At 39.3% G+C, this 18,487-nt stretch overlaps 2 protein-coding genes across 2 annotated transcripts; both read left to right on the plus strand.

Moving 5' to 3' along the window:
• The first annotated feature begins 1,318 nt into the window (after positions 1-1,318).
• On the plus strand, positions 1,319-13,330 carry LOC122342055 (phosphoinositide 3-kinase regulatory subunit 6-like). Its single transcript, XM_043235839.1, is given in 21 exon segments — positions 1,319-1,358; positions 2,388-2,470; positions 3,635-3,739; positions 4,054-4,145; positions 4,262-4,330; positions 4,535-4,667; positions 4,964-5,033; positions 5,774-5,957; positions 6,286-6,427; positions 6,511-6,597; positions 7,803-8,178; positions 8,260-8,363; positions 8,437-8,555; positions 11,171-11,255; positions 11,258-11,283; positions 11,431-11,545; positions 11,641-11,711; positions 12,157-12,247; positions 12,710-12,765; positions 12,853-12,956; positions 13,074-13,330. Coding segments are annotated over 20 exon segments (2,196 nt in total). The 5' UTR covers positions 1,319-1,358; positions 2,388-2,457; the 3' UTR covers positions 13,228-13,330.
• An 8-nt stretch (positions 13,331-13,338) lies between these two features.
• Positions 13,339-17,808, plus strand: LOC122342045 (major facilitator superfamily domain-containing protein 6-like). The gene is given in 4 exon segments (XM_043235831.1): positions 13,339-14,447; positions 15,609-15,725; positions 15,728-15,858; positions 15,860-17,808. Coding segments are annotated over 3 exon segments (1,614 nt in total). The 5' UTR covers positions 13,339-14,447; positions 15,609-15,631; the 3' UTR covers positions 17,249-17,808.
• Positions 17,809-18,487: the final 679 nt, after the last annotated feature.

Genomic DNA, 18,487 nt, shown 5'->3' on the forward strand with positions numbered 1-18,487 from the left:
TATTAATTTCCTTGCTTGCTTTTCGCAACAAGCATCACTTCTCAAAATGCAATCATTCCATCAAGCGATTTTTCAGACGTCATTCACTTTCGCTGCTGATTGCAATGGGAAGCGCTCCAGTGACGTGACGTAGTTCTCGTGGCGGGGCCTCATCACGCCACGCCCCTCCGTCTGTATTCTTATGCGTTAGTAAAATTAAGCAAATGCATTATTAACATTTTTAACCTCGGCAAAGGTGCTTTACATTCTGTCGCTATAATGGATTTAAAATGTTTGACAATTTTAATATGGTCATTCACATAGGATGCAGTTATATTCATTTGAACACGTGCAATATCCGAGATCATTTTTGAAACGTCGGCTCAGAGTAATGAAGCGTAAATTAAACAAGATAAAAAAAAGTTCATAATAGAGAAATGTATTTAAAATGCGCATTAAAAATGCACAATTGAATTGCCTTTGATCAGTATTATAAGTTTATAGACAGCTGGTCGTCCAGCTCGGACATAGCTGGCTTGCAGGGTGGTTTTAGAGTGGTTTTGACCACTTCAGTCTGGTCTTAGCTCGTCAGGCTAAAACCAGCTCGACCAGGCCGGGAAACCAGAAACAAGCCAAAACCAGCCAACCATCTTAGGCCGGTTTTATCTGTCTTTCATTTTAGGGAGTTATTAGTGTTTACCTATTGTCATTAATAAGTAAAGATCAATTTTTAAATATTACCTGACAAAGTCGGCAAATTTTTAACCCGTTATTGTCCTCAATTCTGTAAGTTTGTCAGTGAAGAAAAACTTTCTTGATGAACCTCTGAGCGCACTGAATATTTCTTTATTACTTTATTAATTCATAGATTCGCTCATTCGCTTGTGCTAAACTCCTGCATTGGGCTCATGTTCATTGCTGGCCCTGTAAGTGATCTGTATTGCTCAAGTATATCAAATGTGACATGAAACGGTGTGGAACTTGAGCATTGGCCTCCAGAAAGCTGCTATGTCCAGTTTTATTTCGCTTACTATGAGGTAACCTACTGCAGTTTGTGACAAGCGTAAGTTTCTCAGCGATGTGGGACTTTCTACTCCGTACGCTGGTGAAAGGTGAAAATAAGCGGCAGTCTAAAAATAGCAGCTTAGCTACACATTGGTATAGCAGGAAACCCAGCGAGTCTAGTCCGCAGTCTGCCTGCAAGAGAGAGAGAGAGAGAGAGAGAGAGAAAGACAGCATTTGAATGTGAAGCGCAGTGAAGTGCCTGTTTTTCTTTTAGCGCAGGTAGGAACCAATACAGATGATCTAAGAGGAAGCCGGTTGAATTGTTAGGATTATTGGAGTTGCTAGACTACATAGAGCAACAGTTTTACGCGTAGGTAGGAATTTACTGTGCATTTCTGTTTTGCACGTTATGTTTGTGAGGGTAGTAGAATATATTAACAAATCATTTATTAAAAGCTTTGGGTATAGGAAGAAAGCAGAGGCGTTCGTCTTTGCACAGCGTCAAAATGATAAAGAGGTTGAGGTTGTTTGGTGCAGTTAAGCATCAAGTGGCGACCCAATGCGATGGCAAAATGCTCGTATAGGGAAGTAACCTCAAAATTAAAGAATAGCTATAAATGAATATGTGACATTAGCTGTGAAACTCCTACAACGGTGCGTTTTTAACAAGATTTGTGGATCACTCTTAATTGTGAGGCAGACGTTTCTGTAAAGCTGCTTTGAAATGATGTGCATCCTGAAAAGCTTCGCACGTAATAAAAGGGAATTAAAAGCTGATGGATAGCACGACAAACCGGACAGTCCTTCGACCGACAAATGCATTAACAATGAAAGCGTGATTTACTGGTTGAACACGCAGAGCTAACGCTTTAAAAGTACCGTGCGGCCTTTGACATGACAACAAAATATGTAGGAAGCATGTTCTTCTTCTTTTTAAAAGCCGCTTATTTATTCTTCCATCCTGTGTGAGATTGTGATCGTGGCGCATTATTTGCATTTCACGTCGCCTTTTCGCCTCGCCGACCGCGCCTGTTTTTCGGGCTGTCGGGTCATCGGGTTGAAATCGCGTATTTAACGCGTTCGACGCCATTTATTTGTCAGCTGCAGATGTATATTTAAGTCTAACGCGTGATTTATAAGAAATAACAACATTTCTGTCAATATGAAAACCCTGAGGTTTTCACCTCTTTGAATTCTGCTTCCTGTGCCGAGAACTGTAGGGTCTTTTTCTGCATCCGGTTTCTGATATACTGTATTTTCTTGACTCAACAAAGGGGCATGACATGCAGAAAAAGCATGTTGTGCCGAAGCGGTCACGTCATCATTCATTCAACAAGTTTAGGACGCTGATGTATCTGTGTGCTTGCATAAGAGTCTCTCTCTCTCTTTATTTTTTGTGCTTGCAGACATGAAGGACCTTTCTAACTGACTCATCCATGTCATGTGGATGTTATCTGAGCTGTGAACCCCACCATGGAAGAAACATGTACTAAAAACACTACTCTTAACACTACTCACTACTCGCTACTCTTTGCTAGTTTCATGCATTTTATTTTTGCACAGAAACGTTTTTCTGAGGGTTTGATAAAACGGTATAAGCTTTATATTTATTCCAGTTGTATTTTATAGACTGGATTTGTTGCATTTTTAGTTTTATTCACCGACCATATAATATTTAGTTAATAGCGTACACTATGGGAGTACATTTCAACTACAGCAATATACTGTAGTGTACTCCTGTAATGTAGCATATTACTGTTTAAAGTTAAGGGTCAGTAGGATTTTTTTAAATATAAATGTACAGTATTTCATTCTCATAAAATAATAATGATGCATCATGGTTTTTCTTCAACAATATGAAGTAGCACAACTGTTTTCGACTTTAAAAAGCAGCAGCAAAAAGCATATTAGATTTCTGAAGGATCATGTGACGCTGAAGACAGGAGTAATGATGCTGAAAATACAGCTTTGAATCACAGGAATGATTACGCTTTATATCGTATTAAAATAGAACATGCATATTGAAGATTGCAATAGTTTGTGTTAATGCTATATTTATTGTATGCTGGATTATATAAATGAAGCCTTTGTGAGCAAACACATTTATGTAAAATAATATTTAAAATGCATTTCATACTTAAACTTCATTAACATATTTATTGACTTAAGACTTATAAAACTGTAATTAAAGTTTACGTCATTGCAAAATGCACATTTCTTCTTATGATGCCTAAAATGTGTTTCAATACCACTACTAACAAGCATTGTATGACCTCTGTATAATATCAGTATTTAAACGCTAGTTATTTAAAGTGTAACTGAGGTGCTCTTGCTATAGTTTCACTTTAATCAAATATACTTTGGTATATCTCTAGTTAGACTTCAGCACCATTTCTGCACAGTTACAATGCATTAAGGATAAATTAGCTTTAAGTATACCAGTCAAGTATACCAAAAGTACAACTACAGTGTATTTTTTAAGCACGTTAATATGTTAACGTTTTTGTAGAATACTTGGCACTCATAGTTTTTTATGAAAAGAGACGTAAAAAATCTTTTAAACAGTAGTGTATATATATTAAAACTTTCTTAAAAAGTGTAAATCTGCCGATTCGAGACTGACTTGTGGGTGTTACACTGTGTTTTGCAGTCGGTGGCGTGTCCTCAGTCGTGGAGTCCAGCCTCTACCACACCGTCCATTCCATCCTCAGAGAGCTGGACTGTAAACCTCAGGCTGGATCAGTCTGCAATAAAGGTACCTGCTTTACCATGACTATAGAAACTACAGGGTAACACAAATCTATGCGTTTCATATCGTGTGTCTGGACAGAGATGGAAGAAAATGTGTTTTTCCCGTGTTTATGAATCGATCAGCAGAACAGTTGAGCCAAAAAAAAGCCCCGAACCTGTTTGATAAGCGTTTTTGACTTTTTTTTCGATATGATTTTTCGCCATAATCGCGTCTGCCAAGCTCTGAAAAAGCACCGAAACGTATACGCAATTCAAGATTGTGTGTTGTTACGTATATTTAAAATATATGTGTGTGTGTGTGTGTGTGTGTGTGTGTAGGCATGTTGAGATGGACCCTGCATAACAGGGTGGACAAAAACCCATCGATCAGTGTCCCTCTTTTGAGGGTTCTCATAAAAGAGCTCGAAAAGGTTTGTCCCCCCGCTCATTCTTTCAAGTTATAGACATCAAAGATCTGTTCAGAACATCCACAGATTTTCCCAGTGAGTGATGAGCTGTTTTTTTTCCTTGATGTGATTGACTCCAGGCGGAGAGAATCGATTCCAAGATTCGCATTATTCCTTTACTTCACACGCTTCTCTACACGGTCCTGCAGGTCAGATTTCTAGCTTGTTTTCAGTTTTTCCGCCGCGCCTGCGAATGCTTTATTTGTTTTGTTATTGTTTCCAGTCGGTGATACGCGTCTGTAAGCAAGTTCCCGGCAGATTTGTTATTGTAGGAACAGTTCCTTGTATCTTAACAGGAAATCGAGGCGATTGGGTTGTTTTTGATACTCATCAGGTTTTCTGCTTTGTTACAGTCTCTATTTATTCCAGAAGATCTGTATCGGAGGATGTATTTTTGCCTGAAAAGTTTAGTTACTCTACCCGAACCCTACTGCTCAATCGCTCTCAACTACGCAAGACAGATGAAAATGGAACAAAACGCGCCAGGTAATACATGCCGTCAGACTAAAACCATAAAAGCATCTCACTGTGAATTCAGCTGGGATGCTTTCCATGTAACCAATTGTTAAACTGGATTTTTGGAGTTTCTTTTTCAGTAAGATGCACTCATTCGTGTGAGGAGACAGCATGTTTGGATACAGTTCATCTAGATCAGATTTAAGGCTTTCGGGAGATAGAACCCAAATATGCTGTGATCGATGCTAGCATATTCATAAACACATTCAATTCGGTGGAAATCCCATCCTGCAACATTCTCCGGTGCTGTTTTTAATTTATTTTAGGAATGCTGTATCAGAGGAGAGTCAGCGCCGAACACAATCTATGCAATGATCTTTATCCGCTCCATGAGAAGTAAGTGCCATGCCAGGTTATTAATATTATTGTCATTTTTTGTTGTCAAGTTTAAAGGCAGTAAGGGTTTATTAACAAATGAATGCTGTTAATCAATGAGGATGCATTAAGTGTATAAAATAAAGACTTTTTCACATCGGTACCCAAAAATTCTATGTAAAATTTTATATTATTTATGTTATCATTTTAGCCTCCATAAAAATATGGCAAAAATTACATTACAAATTCAGCTTTGCATCACAGGAATAAATTGCATTTTTAAATATATTTTAATAAAAACAGCTATTTTACATTATAATGTTACAGTATTAATATTTTTACAGTTTTACAAATAAATGCAGACTTGGTGAACATCTTAGCGACCCCACACTTCTCGTGTGTGGTTCTGTTTTGCAGCCTCTCCACCTTTCTTTCATTTGTGAACAATCTGTTGCTTGTTTCTGAACCAGATATTTTTTCTCTTCTTTATTTTTTTTTAATCATTTTCCTTGTTAGCAACATACTATCCTTAATGACTAATTTCACCTACATGTCACCTACATTCTGCCCACATTTCTCTGTAAGTCGAACCGTAGTGAGTCATTTATATTTTTCGCCTGAAATCGAGGTGTTATTACTGTGCCTTTTTTTACAAGAAGTGTACGCGTCCGTGGCCCGAGCCACAACGAACGGCTTTATTCATGAACACAAATGTTTGCATTTCACTGCGTGTGTGTTCACTGCGTCTGTTGTTTCTCCAGGGTGTTTGTGTTTGTAGACCCTGCCGTGTTTCCTCTGTCTCTGGTGAGCGCGCTCAAGGCCGACGTGGAGCGTGCGGACCCTGGCAGAAGCTCAATGATCTACAAGCGCAGAGTTTTACTGCACACAATGCTAGCTGCGTTAGGAAAGAAGTGCCAGGCTGGCCAGCTATCACAGTCTCTAGAGGTTAGTTTGCGGCGCTTACATCTGTTACACACTTTATTTAAAAAAAACTCATCCCAAAAAATGATATACACTACGACTGAAAACTCTTTTATATTCAACAAGGCTGCCTTTATTTGTTTGAAAATACAATCGAATATGTCACATGATCCTTTAGAACTCATTCTAATATTCTGATTTGCTGCTCGAGAAACATTTCTTATTAATACCAGTGTTAAAAATGTTTGTTCTGCTTAAGATTTTTCTTAGGGAAGTGATAAAGTTTGATCCATCTAGTCTTTGCTGAAAAAAAGACTACACTCTAAATAACTGCATATTCTGTTCATTTCAGCATTTAGGTGAAGAGCTGGAGCTCCACTTCCAGGATCTCACCACCATCCTAGAACAGAAAACAGAAGATGCACCCTCTGACGATAATCAGTACAAAACTAGATTACTAGAGATCTACCAAGACATCCTGTCTGCTGCCAAAGGTCGTGTCCTCACCGCAGTCCTGTAAGACACTTTTTAATCCAAACATGGAGTTATTTGACACGTCTGTTTTGTTTTTTTTTAGATTTGTCATGTCCAGCCTCACAAGCAGAAACTCAGCTGCCCAGTCCTGAGGTCAGCTTCCACATCTGGACCAAAGAGGATGAGATATGTGAGCTCAGCTTCGCTTTTTCAACTAATGCTTGTACCCTTAAAACTAAAAAAGTTTGTTTCCACCATAGAAAAAAAAAATTGAATTTTCTTAAAGTTGTTAGATAGTTGCAAGTTTACACTGCAAAAATTAAACAAATATAACAAATACAGAAAAAGGAGAACAAACTATTTATTTAATATATTTAGCAAAAATAGTTTTGCACTTTTAACATACACTGACAACCTCCACAATGATGCAGTTGGTAAAAGATGAAGCCACATGAAGAATCAAAGTTCATGACAAGTTGCTTTCCCACAAGCAGAGGTATATTAATATACAGAAATTGCACAGAGTCATTCACGGAAACACAAAACTCGTATGACACTACAATAATGCAATAAACAATAGAAGATACAGCATAAACCCCAAATATACATAAATGATAACAAAAATAAGAAACAAAATACTTTTAAATGTTGAGGGAACAATTATGAGATGTAAAAATGGCGGAATTATGAAATATAAACTCTCAAAAACTTTAAAGAAATTGCAAAACGTACAAATAAAAATGAATCGCGAGAGGTAGACTGAACATTCAGATGAAAGGACAAAGGAATTTATTCTCTGCATAGTGAGTTTGTCTTATGATTTTTATTCTTTTTCATAATTGCGTGAGAAATGACTTCTCGTTGTGAAAACAAGCTTTGGTAACTTTTCCCCAATAAATTCTTAGTTTTCTGCTTATTAATAGTACGGTAGTTGTTGAGTTTAAGTATTGGGCAGGACTAGGGATGTAAAATAAATTCATGTAGAATAAGGCACTAATATGTGCTTAATTACTACTGATAAATACGTGCTTAATCACTACTAAAAAGTATCCTATGCTCGGTAGCACCAAAATAAAGTGTTAGCATATATTTAGAAGACACACTACTAATAGCAAGCGCTAGTTGACATGTAGTTGCATAGCTACTACATCAACAACTGAAACTATTTAAAAAAGTCCTATTACACTGATATTGTATCTGCTCTTATGGCTGTGAGAAAAGATCTGTTGCTTAAGGGGACGAATCATGTTTATTGTAAACGATCATGAACATCTTATGACTATTCATGAGATGATACTAAATATTATACAGTTGTTGCTTTCATTGCAGTGCCTTAAGAATACCCTGATAATGTGCTATAAAAAGGGGCTTGATAGGAAGTTTTCTTTTAAACAGGGAACGAGCTGGTTAACTTTGCACTGATGGTTCCTGCGGACAGAAACTCTGCTTGTCTGGATGAGGATGAGCTGAAGCGCACCTCAGTCGTGTCCACCGTGTCCACGGACAGCGGCATAGAGGGAGACATGCCCATCAGCGAGCTCTCCTCCATGATGCTGGAGTCTCAGGGAGGCCCAGAGGAGCAGAGCAGCTCTCAGTCCTTCTGCAGGAGGCCGTGCGTGCGATGCCCCAAAGCTGGCAACCGAATGACGCTCATGATGGAGGCTATCAAGGGCAACGGAGCATACAGCCTCGGTAAAGAGGAAAGGAACCTCACCGCTCGGATCCTGGTAATGGGAGACGACAGAACGCTAGGACGGCTGGCCAGAACTCTCCACTATACGGTAAAGGTTCTTTTACATCCTTTGCGTTTAGTGAAGCACGAGTCTAATTCGTGATGTTTTCTGATGGCCGCGTTCGTGCTCAGGAAAAGGGAGGCGCGACATCTGCTGCTGACAAAGAAAGTGAACATGGAGATGTATTACATTCCGGTGACTGACCAGACGCTTTCTCCGTTCAGGTCAAACAGGTTTTGCTTTAGCTTTCGTTAAAAAAACACCAGCAACTACAGCTCACTGTAATGCATGCGCTTTCCAGGAAGGTGTTCCTGAAGACATGCTGACACTGGCAGGATATTTGGGAGGCTTGGATCCGTGGTACGACTGCAACATCAACAGTTTGGGAGCCATGATAATAAAACTGGCTCAGATGGTAATTATTACTATTTTAAAGAGTCCACGATATGAATCGTTTAGAACGTAATAATTCTGGTTACGGTCCATTGGTTCTATTCCGGTCATTTGCAGTTGCGATAACAACATTTGAAGGGATAAATATGTCGAGAAAGAAATCAAATTTCATTGTTAAATCAGTTATGTGAGATATTCATTGCAAAATGTATGTATACATCTTGCTTAAATTCAATGAAATTGCATTTACGTTGACAACATAAAGATGAATGAGAATTAAATGGGGGAAAAATATTTATATTATTTATATATTATTAAGAACAGCACATCTTGTATCTTTATCATTTCTATAATGTGCGGAGTGGGAACTGAGAACATACACCACTGCTTGATTGCCTGATATAAATATATGTAGGACTATATTTAGAGTTTTTTTAACTCTCCCATTAACTGATGTCATTGTACTGTAGCAGTGTTAAAGTCAATCTTCTGACCCCAACATGTTCCATATCATCTCAAATTAGTATATATATATATATATATATATATATATATATATATATATATATGTGTGTGTGTGTGTGTGTGTGTGTGTGTGTGTATATATATATATATATATATATATATATATATATATATATATATATATTTAGTGTTGGAGGTTTCATGGCTAAATTTAAGCAGCCTGGTGGCCAATCTCCATTGATTGCACATTCCACCAGTAAGAGCAGAGCGTGAAGGTTTAATTAGCAGAGTAATGGCACAGTTTTGCTTAAAATATTTTTAAAATTTTACAATTATTTTAACACAACATTGTGGGTGACATATCAGAGTTCAAAAGAGAACAAATTGTTGGTGCACGTCTTGCTGGCGCATCTGGGATGTACAGGTGCTAAAAAACATAAAACCACAGCTGGCCATCTCACTGCAGAATTAAATGTGCACCTCAACGCTACCTCAACTGAGCTTCACAGGGTCAGTATACATGGCCGGGCTGCTATATACCAAACCTTTGGTCCCAAATGTCGTTTCAATGCTGCCAGCAGCAAAAATCTTGGGCTGTGGATAATGTGAAACATATATTGTTCTCTGATGGATCCATTCCCTAGGAATGGGAATGAATGGATGGCATTCCCTAGGTTTAATACTTGTGCTAGATGAGCAAGTCACTGCCAAAGACAGTCGCCAAACCATTCTGGAGGACCGTGTGCTCCCAAAGGTTCAAACATTGTATCCTGAAGGCGGGGATACTGCACCAATACACACAGCAAGACTGGTGACAGAGTGGTTTGATGAACAACAAAGTGAAGTTAAACATCTCCTAGTCACCAGATCTAAATATTATTGAGCCACTCTGAGATGTTTTACAAAAGCGAAGAAAAAGGAAACGTTTTGGTCCACCAGCATCACATAGTGACCCGGCCACTATTCTGCAAGAAGAATGGCTCAAAATCCTTCTGGCCACTGTGCAGGACTCGTATCCATCGTTCTCAAAACCACCTGATGCTGTGTTGGCCGCAAAAGGAGGCCCTACACCATACTAATGAATTACTGTGGTAGTAATCTTGTTGTGATGCTGGGTGCCAGAATCAACGTAATACATTTTTCATGATAAGTGGGGCTATTTTTGACTATCATTTCACTTGTTTTATAGTGTTTAACCACAGCTGTTGTCAGTTTTTTGTCTGGCAGTGGCATCAGGTATGCAATCACATCTCTAATTTGAGGCTGTATTACGTCAATTCTAGCTCCCAGCATCACATCATCTTCCATATGTTTGAATGGCCCGCCTCCAGTCTTCCCTTTGTTTTTTGCATCCAGCGAACGCTGACATAATTGTGATATCATTACATTTGAGACTGTGTTGCAATTGGATGTTTTTTTAATGTTTATTAGGGTTGTATGTGACATCAAATGTTGTTAAATGAATGTTTATTATGCCTTCAGTGTAAAGAGTCTCACCGTGATGGTGTTGACACTGAGCACCTTCTATACATATTATTTAAAAGCTGCTTGTGATTGGTTTTGGTTCATCGCATGACTTTCTCATCCCCACCTGCATTTGGTGGTTACCAGTGTATTTCAAAGATGCAAAACAGATCTCAGTACAATAGGTTGTAAGTTAAAACCTAAAATGTTGCTACCATATTTTACGGTAAAACTACAGCAACCACAGCTGCTGTTATGTTACCTAAAATCTTTCGGATTTTTTTTTACAATGTAGTTATGCTTGAATGTTTCTGATTCACTAAAAAGAACCTGTTCATAAGAGCCATTTGTTCTGTAATCAGACCGGTTCTGGCTTCCAACCCTAGTTCACAATCATGAGTTATTCACTGTGCTTTCTCTACTCTTACTTTAAGGGTACATTCCTGCAATAATGTAGGCTGTTTTTAAAAGCAACTGCTGTCTGTCTGTCCATAGTCACGGACCAAAGGAAATGTTTACATATGAACAGCATTTGGGATGAAAATACAAACGCTGTAGAGATACAGATAAAGATAAATGAGAACGGAATTTCTATAAATTGTGGCGCTGAAACTGAGAACGTGCTTCTCCGCACGTCTTTATATAAATATTTATTTATAATTAGCGAGTTAGGGAGTTTTTAAACCTTCTTAATTGATGTCATTGCAGAAGTCAACTCAGAGCGAATCTTCAGACCCCAACACCTTCCTGTTAGATATCATCTCATACTACACGCGGCGTGTCAGTCAGCATCCGTGCACCTTCCCATCTACTCTGTCAAGGTTGGCTTGAATTGTGCAATGATTATCGTCTTCTTGCCTTATTGAATGAATTAATTCTTGGGTGCCTACCAAAGCTTTGTAATGATTGTTAAGCTTGTGGGTTGTTTTCCGTGTCAGAAGTAAAAGTCTGTATGTCGTCATGTCTAGATATGCTTCTCCAGCCTCAGTAGCACCACAGTGGAGGAGGTGTTTGTGGCCCAGCTCACAATGGACTTTCCCGAGGTCAAACGCTACAGAGCCACATTTAAAGACACGATTAAAGGTGCTGATGTCCTTTTAACTTTTATTTCCATCATATGTCTCGGCACTTTTTTTATCTGCTTTTACTAAATGTTTACAATCAATTTTGCCTTAAAGGTTCAAAAGCGTTACAAAAATACAACCCACAAGAATTTCATGGTGCAGTCGTGTCAATCAATTACAGAAAGGTGAGTATTTTTTCAGATTTAGTATTACGTTTTTTAAATATCGACTGCCATTTCGAAGTTTGGGGTTGGTAAGGCTTTTTGCAAGTGAAAGAAATCTCTTATGCTCACCAAGGCTGCATTCATTTGATGAAAAACACTAATAGTTTGAAATATTATTGCAAATTAAAATAGCTGTTTCTATTTGAACATTTTTTAAATGAAATTTACACATTTGATGCAAATCTGAATTTTCTGCATTTCTCTTCAGCATCACATGATCCTTTAGAAATCATTATGTTTTATTTGATATGAACCTTTTTTTTTTTTTTTTTTTTTTTTTTGCAATTTAATGTGTCCCTGCTGAATAAATTTAAATGAATTTAACTGCACAAAGATTCTTCAGTATGCGTGGCGTTCTATAATACAGAACCTGTCATAAAGGTTTCGATGTTTTCATTTCTTTTAGGCCTCAATAAGTGACAGAGAAAAGGAGATGGGGATGTCTTTACCGACGAGTGGCATGTTGATCAGTGTCGTGCCTTCATGCAGAGTCAGAAGTATGTCATAAATACATGCTTTGTGATGCAATTAGGGTTAACATCATTATTTTAGTATCATTGATATACCTTTGTAATATCTGTTAATATTTTTAAAAACAGTTTTGCATTTTTGTTATTTTAAATTTTAGTTTCTGTTCTTTTTTTAAGATGCTTTTGTATTTATTTTTGTTTCATTTTTTTATAATTTCATTACTATTGGTAAAGAAAAATCAGAAATGCTACCTAAACTAATAAAATATTTTTTTATACATCTATATTAATTATCTCCGTTAACATCTGTTTTTAGTTTTAGTTAGTGATAACGACACCGAATCTTGGCTGACAGTATTCATTAAAGTCTCACCGCTGACCATGTACAGTATTACCCCCGACAAGAAGTTGCTGATACATATTTTAGATAAGAAAAAGAAAAAGAGACGCAGGTTTCCTTTTTTGTAATGCAGCGCTTTGGTCCTACAGGTCTGCACAGTGTCAGCATAAGTTTCCAAGATACGAATCCCACAAGGCCCAGCACAGTAAGTGAACATGTCAAACTCACAACTGAGAGACTTTTCTGTTCTAAATGTTATCTTGAAGGAAATATAATGCCGTGTTCTCTCTAGCATTCAGTCAGAGCTGTTGGTGCCAATATCAGGGTTCTGGAGCAGCGGACATTCACAGTCTGCTTAGATAAAGACCCACGTAAAACATTCAAGAATGTCCAGAGGTGAGCACGCAGATTATAAAGCCTGCATAAAATATATACAGCAATGACCTTTTTTTTTTGCTTTTGATTTCATTAACGTCCAGCACGACGATCGTGCATGTCATCTTTTGCCCACAGCATTGAAGTTTCTCCATGCTTGGACCCGGGATACACTCACCAGCCGAGTGCAAAGTCCAAGTACAGTTTGGGAGATGGAGGTGAACCTCTGGGCAAATACGTGAACAAGACCCTCACGCTGCCGATCAACACCTTCTGTGGCACTGAGCAATGACGATACGCCTCCAATTTAGGATAGCAGAGCTTGAGTCACGAGACGAACTGAAACCTCATGCCTCTCAGAGGCTTTTAGTGTTTTTCGGGGCGTGTGCATTTCCTCTTTTATCTCTTCTCTCTCGCCCTAAAATACATGTAACCTCAAGAGGCCATGACTTCCTGCAGAACTGTAAACAGACACAGCGTTCGTGGCCCGTTTGAATGTGTCAAATTAGTATTTGTGAATTGACCTCGATCTCTGTAAAGCTCCCTGCAGGCTGCACATTTTAAAATGTCGTGTTTACACTACTTCATTTCACTTTCATGACAATGGTGCGTCTGTGCGTTACGTGGACATGTGATTTAACACTCTGGAAGCGCTTAGACTTTCACTTGACACTTGCCATCGTCTAACACGAGAGAAAATAAAATGCGTTGAAGACAACAGCTGCATTCGAGGTCACATAATCTCTGTTATCGAATAATTAATGGCGTCACGACTGTTAAAAAGCATGTTCTATACAGTACAAAAGTCTTAGACGTGCTGCAGTCGCCATTTTGACACCATTAGCTGTGTCCCGTAGCTTCATGGGATATCAAACTGTCCATCTTAAGTTTCCTTAAGAATCATCATCTGGGTGCCTACTGTTTTACAAATACTTCGGACATGCTACTCTGTTCACACACTGTTTTTGGCTACTAAGGAAGTACGCAATGCCGCATGCAGCATCTATTGTAAGCACTTAGATCAGAATAGCATGGCACCCTAGTTTTTCTGCAGCATGTACTATGTATACAATATGTGCGATGTGCAAGTATGAAAACCTGTTACATTTGCCGTATGTGTCGTAATAGAGCACTTTGTGACGCTACAGTTCACGGTGACTTTTATCTACTCGAGCTAACGATCATTTTCTCCTTGACTCGTTTTCATTGGCCGGACAGTCGACAGCTGCAGAGCAATACCGCTCCAACTCGCTGCACTAAAGGTGCGGCGTGAAGCGCTCACGTGACTCGCGCTCTCCCGCTGTAAGTCGATCTTCTCGCCAACAGGGGGCGCGGTTAACCAGCGCGTGCTCGGTGCGCTGAGGCCGGCCATTGGCTGTTCGTCAAAGGGAAAGAAAACTTGTTACACTTTACCTGGATACGGCGCGGACGCGAAAGTCCGAAGAAAACATTAATCGACAACATCGTTTCAAGCAAACCATGAGTTCACGGACAGGCCGCGATAGATCTCAGGTAAATGCAGCGCACGTGCCGTGACGTGTCAGAACAGGTGATGGTGAGGATTTACCTGAAACTGAGAGAGAGCTTGTCGTGAAGGCTGCTCGCTGTCAGGTGTTTTTCTCTCTTTAAGTCGGCTCATGCGATTTGCACGAGTTACGACAGGCTTTTAATGGGAAACATCTGCTTAAACTCTTAAAGTCTTTCAGGTTTCATTTCGGTAAAGTGCTGTACAGTGACTGCACGCTGCCTTCCGTAATTGTTCCTAGCGTACACTTTTAATTTACTTTGCTTTCATGCGGTGTTTTGTTTTCTAGAAGTTTCCTGTATTGGGAAATCGTGGTGATGGGATGTGTTTTTTTGTGTGCATGTGATTTAAAAGCAGTTTACTGAACACACTTTTGCTCCATATGGAGCCATTGTTTATGTTATAAAGTGATAATGTAATGGGAATCAAACGAGTACCCAATAGTGCATTATTTTCATTAAAGTAGTGTTACCCATTAGAAATAGTTATGAAAAATAAAATGTAATTTCTACTATCAAAGCGTTACTATGGTATTAGGCTACTGTTGTACTGACATAATAGTATGTATAATTAATATAAATTTTAATATTTTAAATTTTAATATAAATATTAGTCCTGTCAAATAATTAATAGTTTAATCGCTTCCAAAATAAATGTTTTTGTGTACGTAATATATGTGCATGTGCTGTCTATATGTATTATGTGTTAATTATATATGTGTGTTTTATTAATTAATTATTCTTTTAAAAATATATACATGAAAATGCATATACTTTCTATTTGTTTTATATATATATATATATATATATATATATATATATACATAACAAAAATTATACACACATTATGTAAACAAATACATTTATTTTTAATGAGATTAATCGTTTGACAGCACTAATTTATATTTATTGTGTTTATTTAATATTTAATGAGGTAAATAATATCAGGCAATGGAATATAAAATAACATCTATAATAAGGAACAAGAATTCTAAACATTCCACAAAAAGTACCATGGTGCTATCATAATAATACTTTGTTTTTTTGACAAACTGATAAAACAATATTTTACCATAGTGCACAGTACTTAACTGTCCTGTAAAGTTGCATATATATTTCAATTAATTTAATTTTCTTTTAAATTCAAAGAGCGCTAACTGAAGTCAACAAGCATGATGAAGAAGGGAGCAATGCAGAAGAGCAAGCAATGGAATGTAAAGGGAGCCTTGCGGCTAGCCGGCGTCTTCCACTTCCTCCATTCCTGCGGCCCGGATGCCTCCTTCCCTTCCTGACCCTCTACTTCCGGCACCTAGGTCTCAGCGCCGCCATGATCGGCATCATCATGGCGTCCAAGCACCTGCTCGCTCTGCTGTGGCGCCCGCTTTCCAGCGTCCTCTCGCCGGCAGTACGACAAGCGGCGGGCGGTTATAGTGTGCTCTCTGCTCAGCTCGGCCCTGCTGGTTTTGACTCTTCTGCTCTTCCCGTCCGCAGGAATCCAAGCTGAAAGCGGACGGTGTAACGCTAGTGAACCCGATGCCAACCCCACCCCTGTTCTCGAGAGGACGACCGTCCCATCGCAATCAAACGCTACCGTTTACTCAATAAACCAAACGTCTGTAAGCACCAAACAACCTGTCGAAGTAAGCTCCAACTGGACAGCAAGAGGCCTGCGATCCTTAAAGACGCCTGACCAGGAAGAAGATCCTCACACCGAGTTCCTGGGGAGCCTAAAAGTCATGGACGTCCAGCATCAGATGTTCTTTCTGGTTCTCATCGTAATGGGTTTGTGGGAGTTCACGGCCGCCCCGTTAGAGTGGACGGTGGATGATGGACTCTACGAATACTTGGATTTCGTAGACGCCACCGACCGTCATAACAGGGTTAAGGTCTGGAAGCAGCTTGGAGCCGCTTTTGGCACCTGTGCTGTCGGGGTTCTTGTAACCAGTCTGTTTTGTCTTACAGGAACTACTCTGGAGTTTTACTCCTACTCTGTATTTACGATCCTAACCGTCCCTGCAGCCACCCTGCTGCCTCTCTACCTCCGCAAGCGTGAGCGGCCCACTAGTGGAGGCCTTAAGGCACTACAGTTGGTGCATGGGAACTCTCAGGCGATTCTTTGTGCCGTCACTGTGGTTTTGATGGGCATGGTGAGCTCAGCTGTGTCAGATTTCCTCTTATGGCACATGCAGGACTGCGGGGCCACCGAAATCCACATGGGCGTCTCTTTAGGCTTGGCTCACTTAAGCCAAGCTGGCTTTGCTCCGTTTGCTGGGCGTCTCTCCCGGTTTCTGAAGTACCACGGTTGGTTGCTGGTGCTCTCCGTCGTCAGTTTAGCCCTGCAGTGTCTTTATTATTCCTTCCTGTGGGGCCCGTGGGCTGTAATACCTGCTCAACTGCTGGCGGGTTTCGCACCGCGCCTCTGGTGGTCCGTAACATCGCAAAGCGAGGACATCGCCACTCCCGGCACCGAAAAGACCATTTTGAGGCTGTTTGAGGTGCTTTCTCTGGAGTTGGGAGCGGCGCTTGGCAGTCTGGCGGCTGGGTTTGTGGTGCAAAGGTTTGGGGTCCAGGTGCTTTTCCAAGGCACGGCGGTCGCTCTGGCTTTGTGGAGCAGCACCCTTGCCGTACTCAAGTGGAAGATTCCTCGGCAGCGCCGGATAAACTACTCACGCCTGCTGGCCGCGGACACCGAGATGAGCGAGTCTGAGTCAGACCAGGAGAAGGACTGGCTTGAGACCGCTATGGAAGACTCCAGAGGGAATAACAAGTGGACGCTGGATAAATCTTAATCAATGGACGCAAAGAGTGACTTCTTAACAGAGGGCGAATTAAAAATAACACTGAAACCGTTCAGTACGCTGAGATTAAGGATTTTCTTACTCTGTATTTTTGCCTTGTTTTCCATTATAAAAAAAAGATCAATTTACTTGAGAAGTAATGACATAACCAATGACATAAGTTTGGTTTTTAAGTGTATTATTAGTCAAAATAACTTTGAAGTCGAAATCTACTGATACCTCAATATCTTTGTCGTTACTTCATGAGTTGTTAAGTTGTATATGCTTAAAATAAGACAATCTGTGAGTGGGGTGAGAAAAATAAACACCTCAAAGGGAAGTGTTTTTCTTACCCCAGCGACATCATGACTTAATATCTGAAATCGTTTTCGTTCTCAAGTAAATGTATCTTGATTTCGTTTTTTTTTTGAGATATTTGTAATTAATTCTAAACAAAAAATGTAAGAAAATATTTTTTTTCCATCAAAATATCCATCATGGATGACGTTGTATGAGTTTATTACTCTCTCTCGAGTATACTTGAATATCCCAAAATACATCATCTGTTTTTTTTTTTGTGTGAAGTTTATTGTTTTACAGGCCAGCTTTTTTCATAAACAGATGGGACTATGGCTGTAGATGAGCTGGTCTGGTGTGTTTGCTTACAGTAAGCATGCTCCTCTGCTACACTACCACACGAGCAAATAGCGCCAGTTGTTTGTAACATCTTCACACCCTTACTTCACCATTGTTAGGTTTTGCAAATATTTGTGATCTGGAGCCAAGCCTCGGTTGCATTTCATGCAGAGACTGGTTCTTGCATTTATCGCATCTTTAACAATTAAGTGTCAATAGCACGTGTACAGCGGTTGTTTGAAGATGGTCGTAATAAAAGTAACTCATTTCCAGTTTGAGGTATTGAGAACACTCTCTTAGCAATTTCGCCAGAGAAAGTTTGCCAAACCTGTATTGAGAGTTGAGAGACTGTTCTTGAGTAAATTTTCCTGTACAGCTTGTATAGAGCAGTTTGTCGAGGTGCATATTTGTGGCTCATTAAAAAATATATATATATTAGAGACGGGAATAAATATTAACATTTCATTGTTTCAAATAATAATTAAAAATAACAATAATATCCTCTTTCAACAAATACAAAAAGCGTTCATCACATTGTCTAAATATCACGGCGCACTCCGCATCGTAACAATTGGCGCACTTTGACCCAGCTTTAATCATTTTACGGCATTATTA

This window comes from Puntigrus tetrazona, chromosome 3 (assembly GCF_018831695.1).
Source record: "Puntigrus tetrazona isolate hp1 chromosome 3, ASM1883169v1, whole genome shotgun sequence".
Classification (NCBI taxonomy): domain Eukaryota; kingdom Metazoa; phylum Chordata; class Actinopteri; order Cypriniformes; family Cyprinidae; genus Puntigrus; species Puntigrus tetrazona.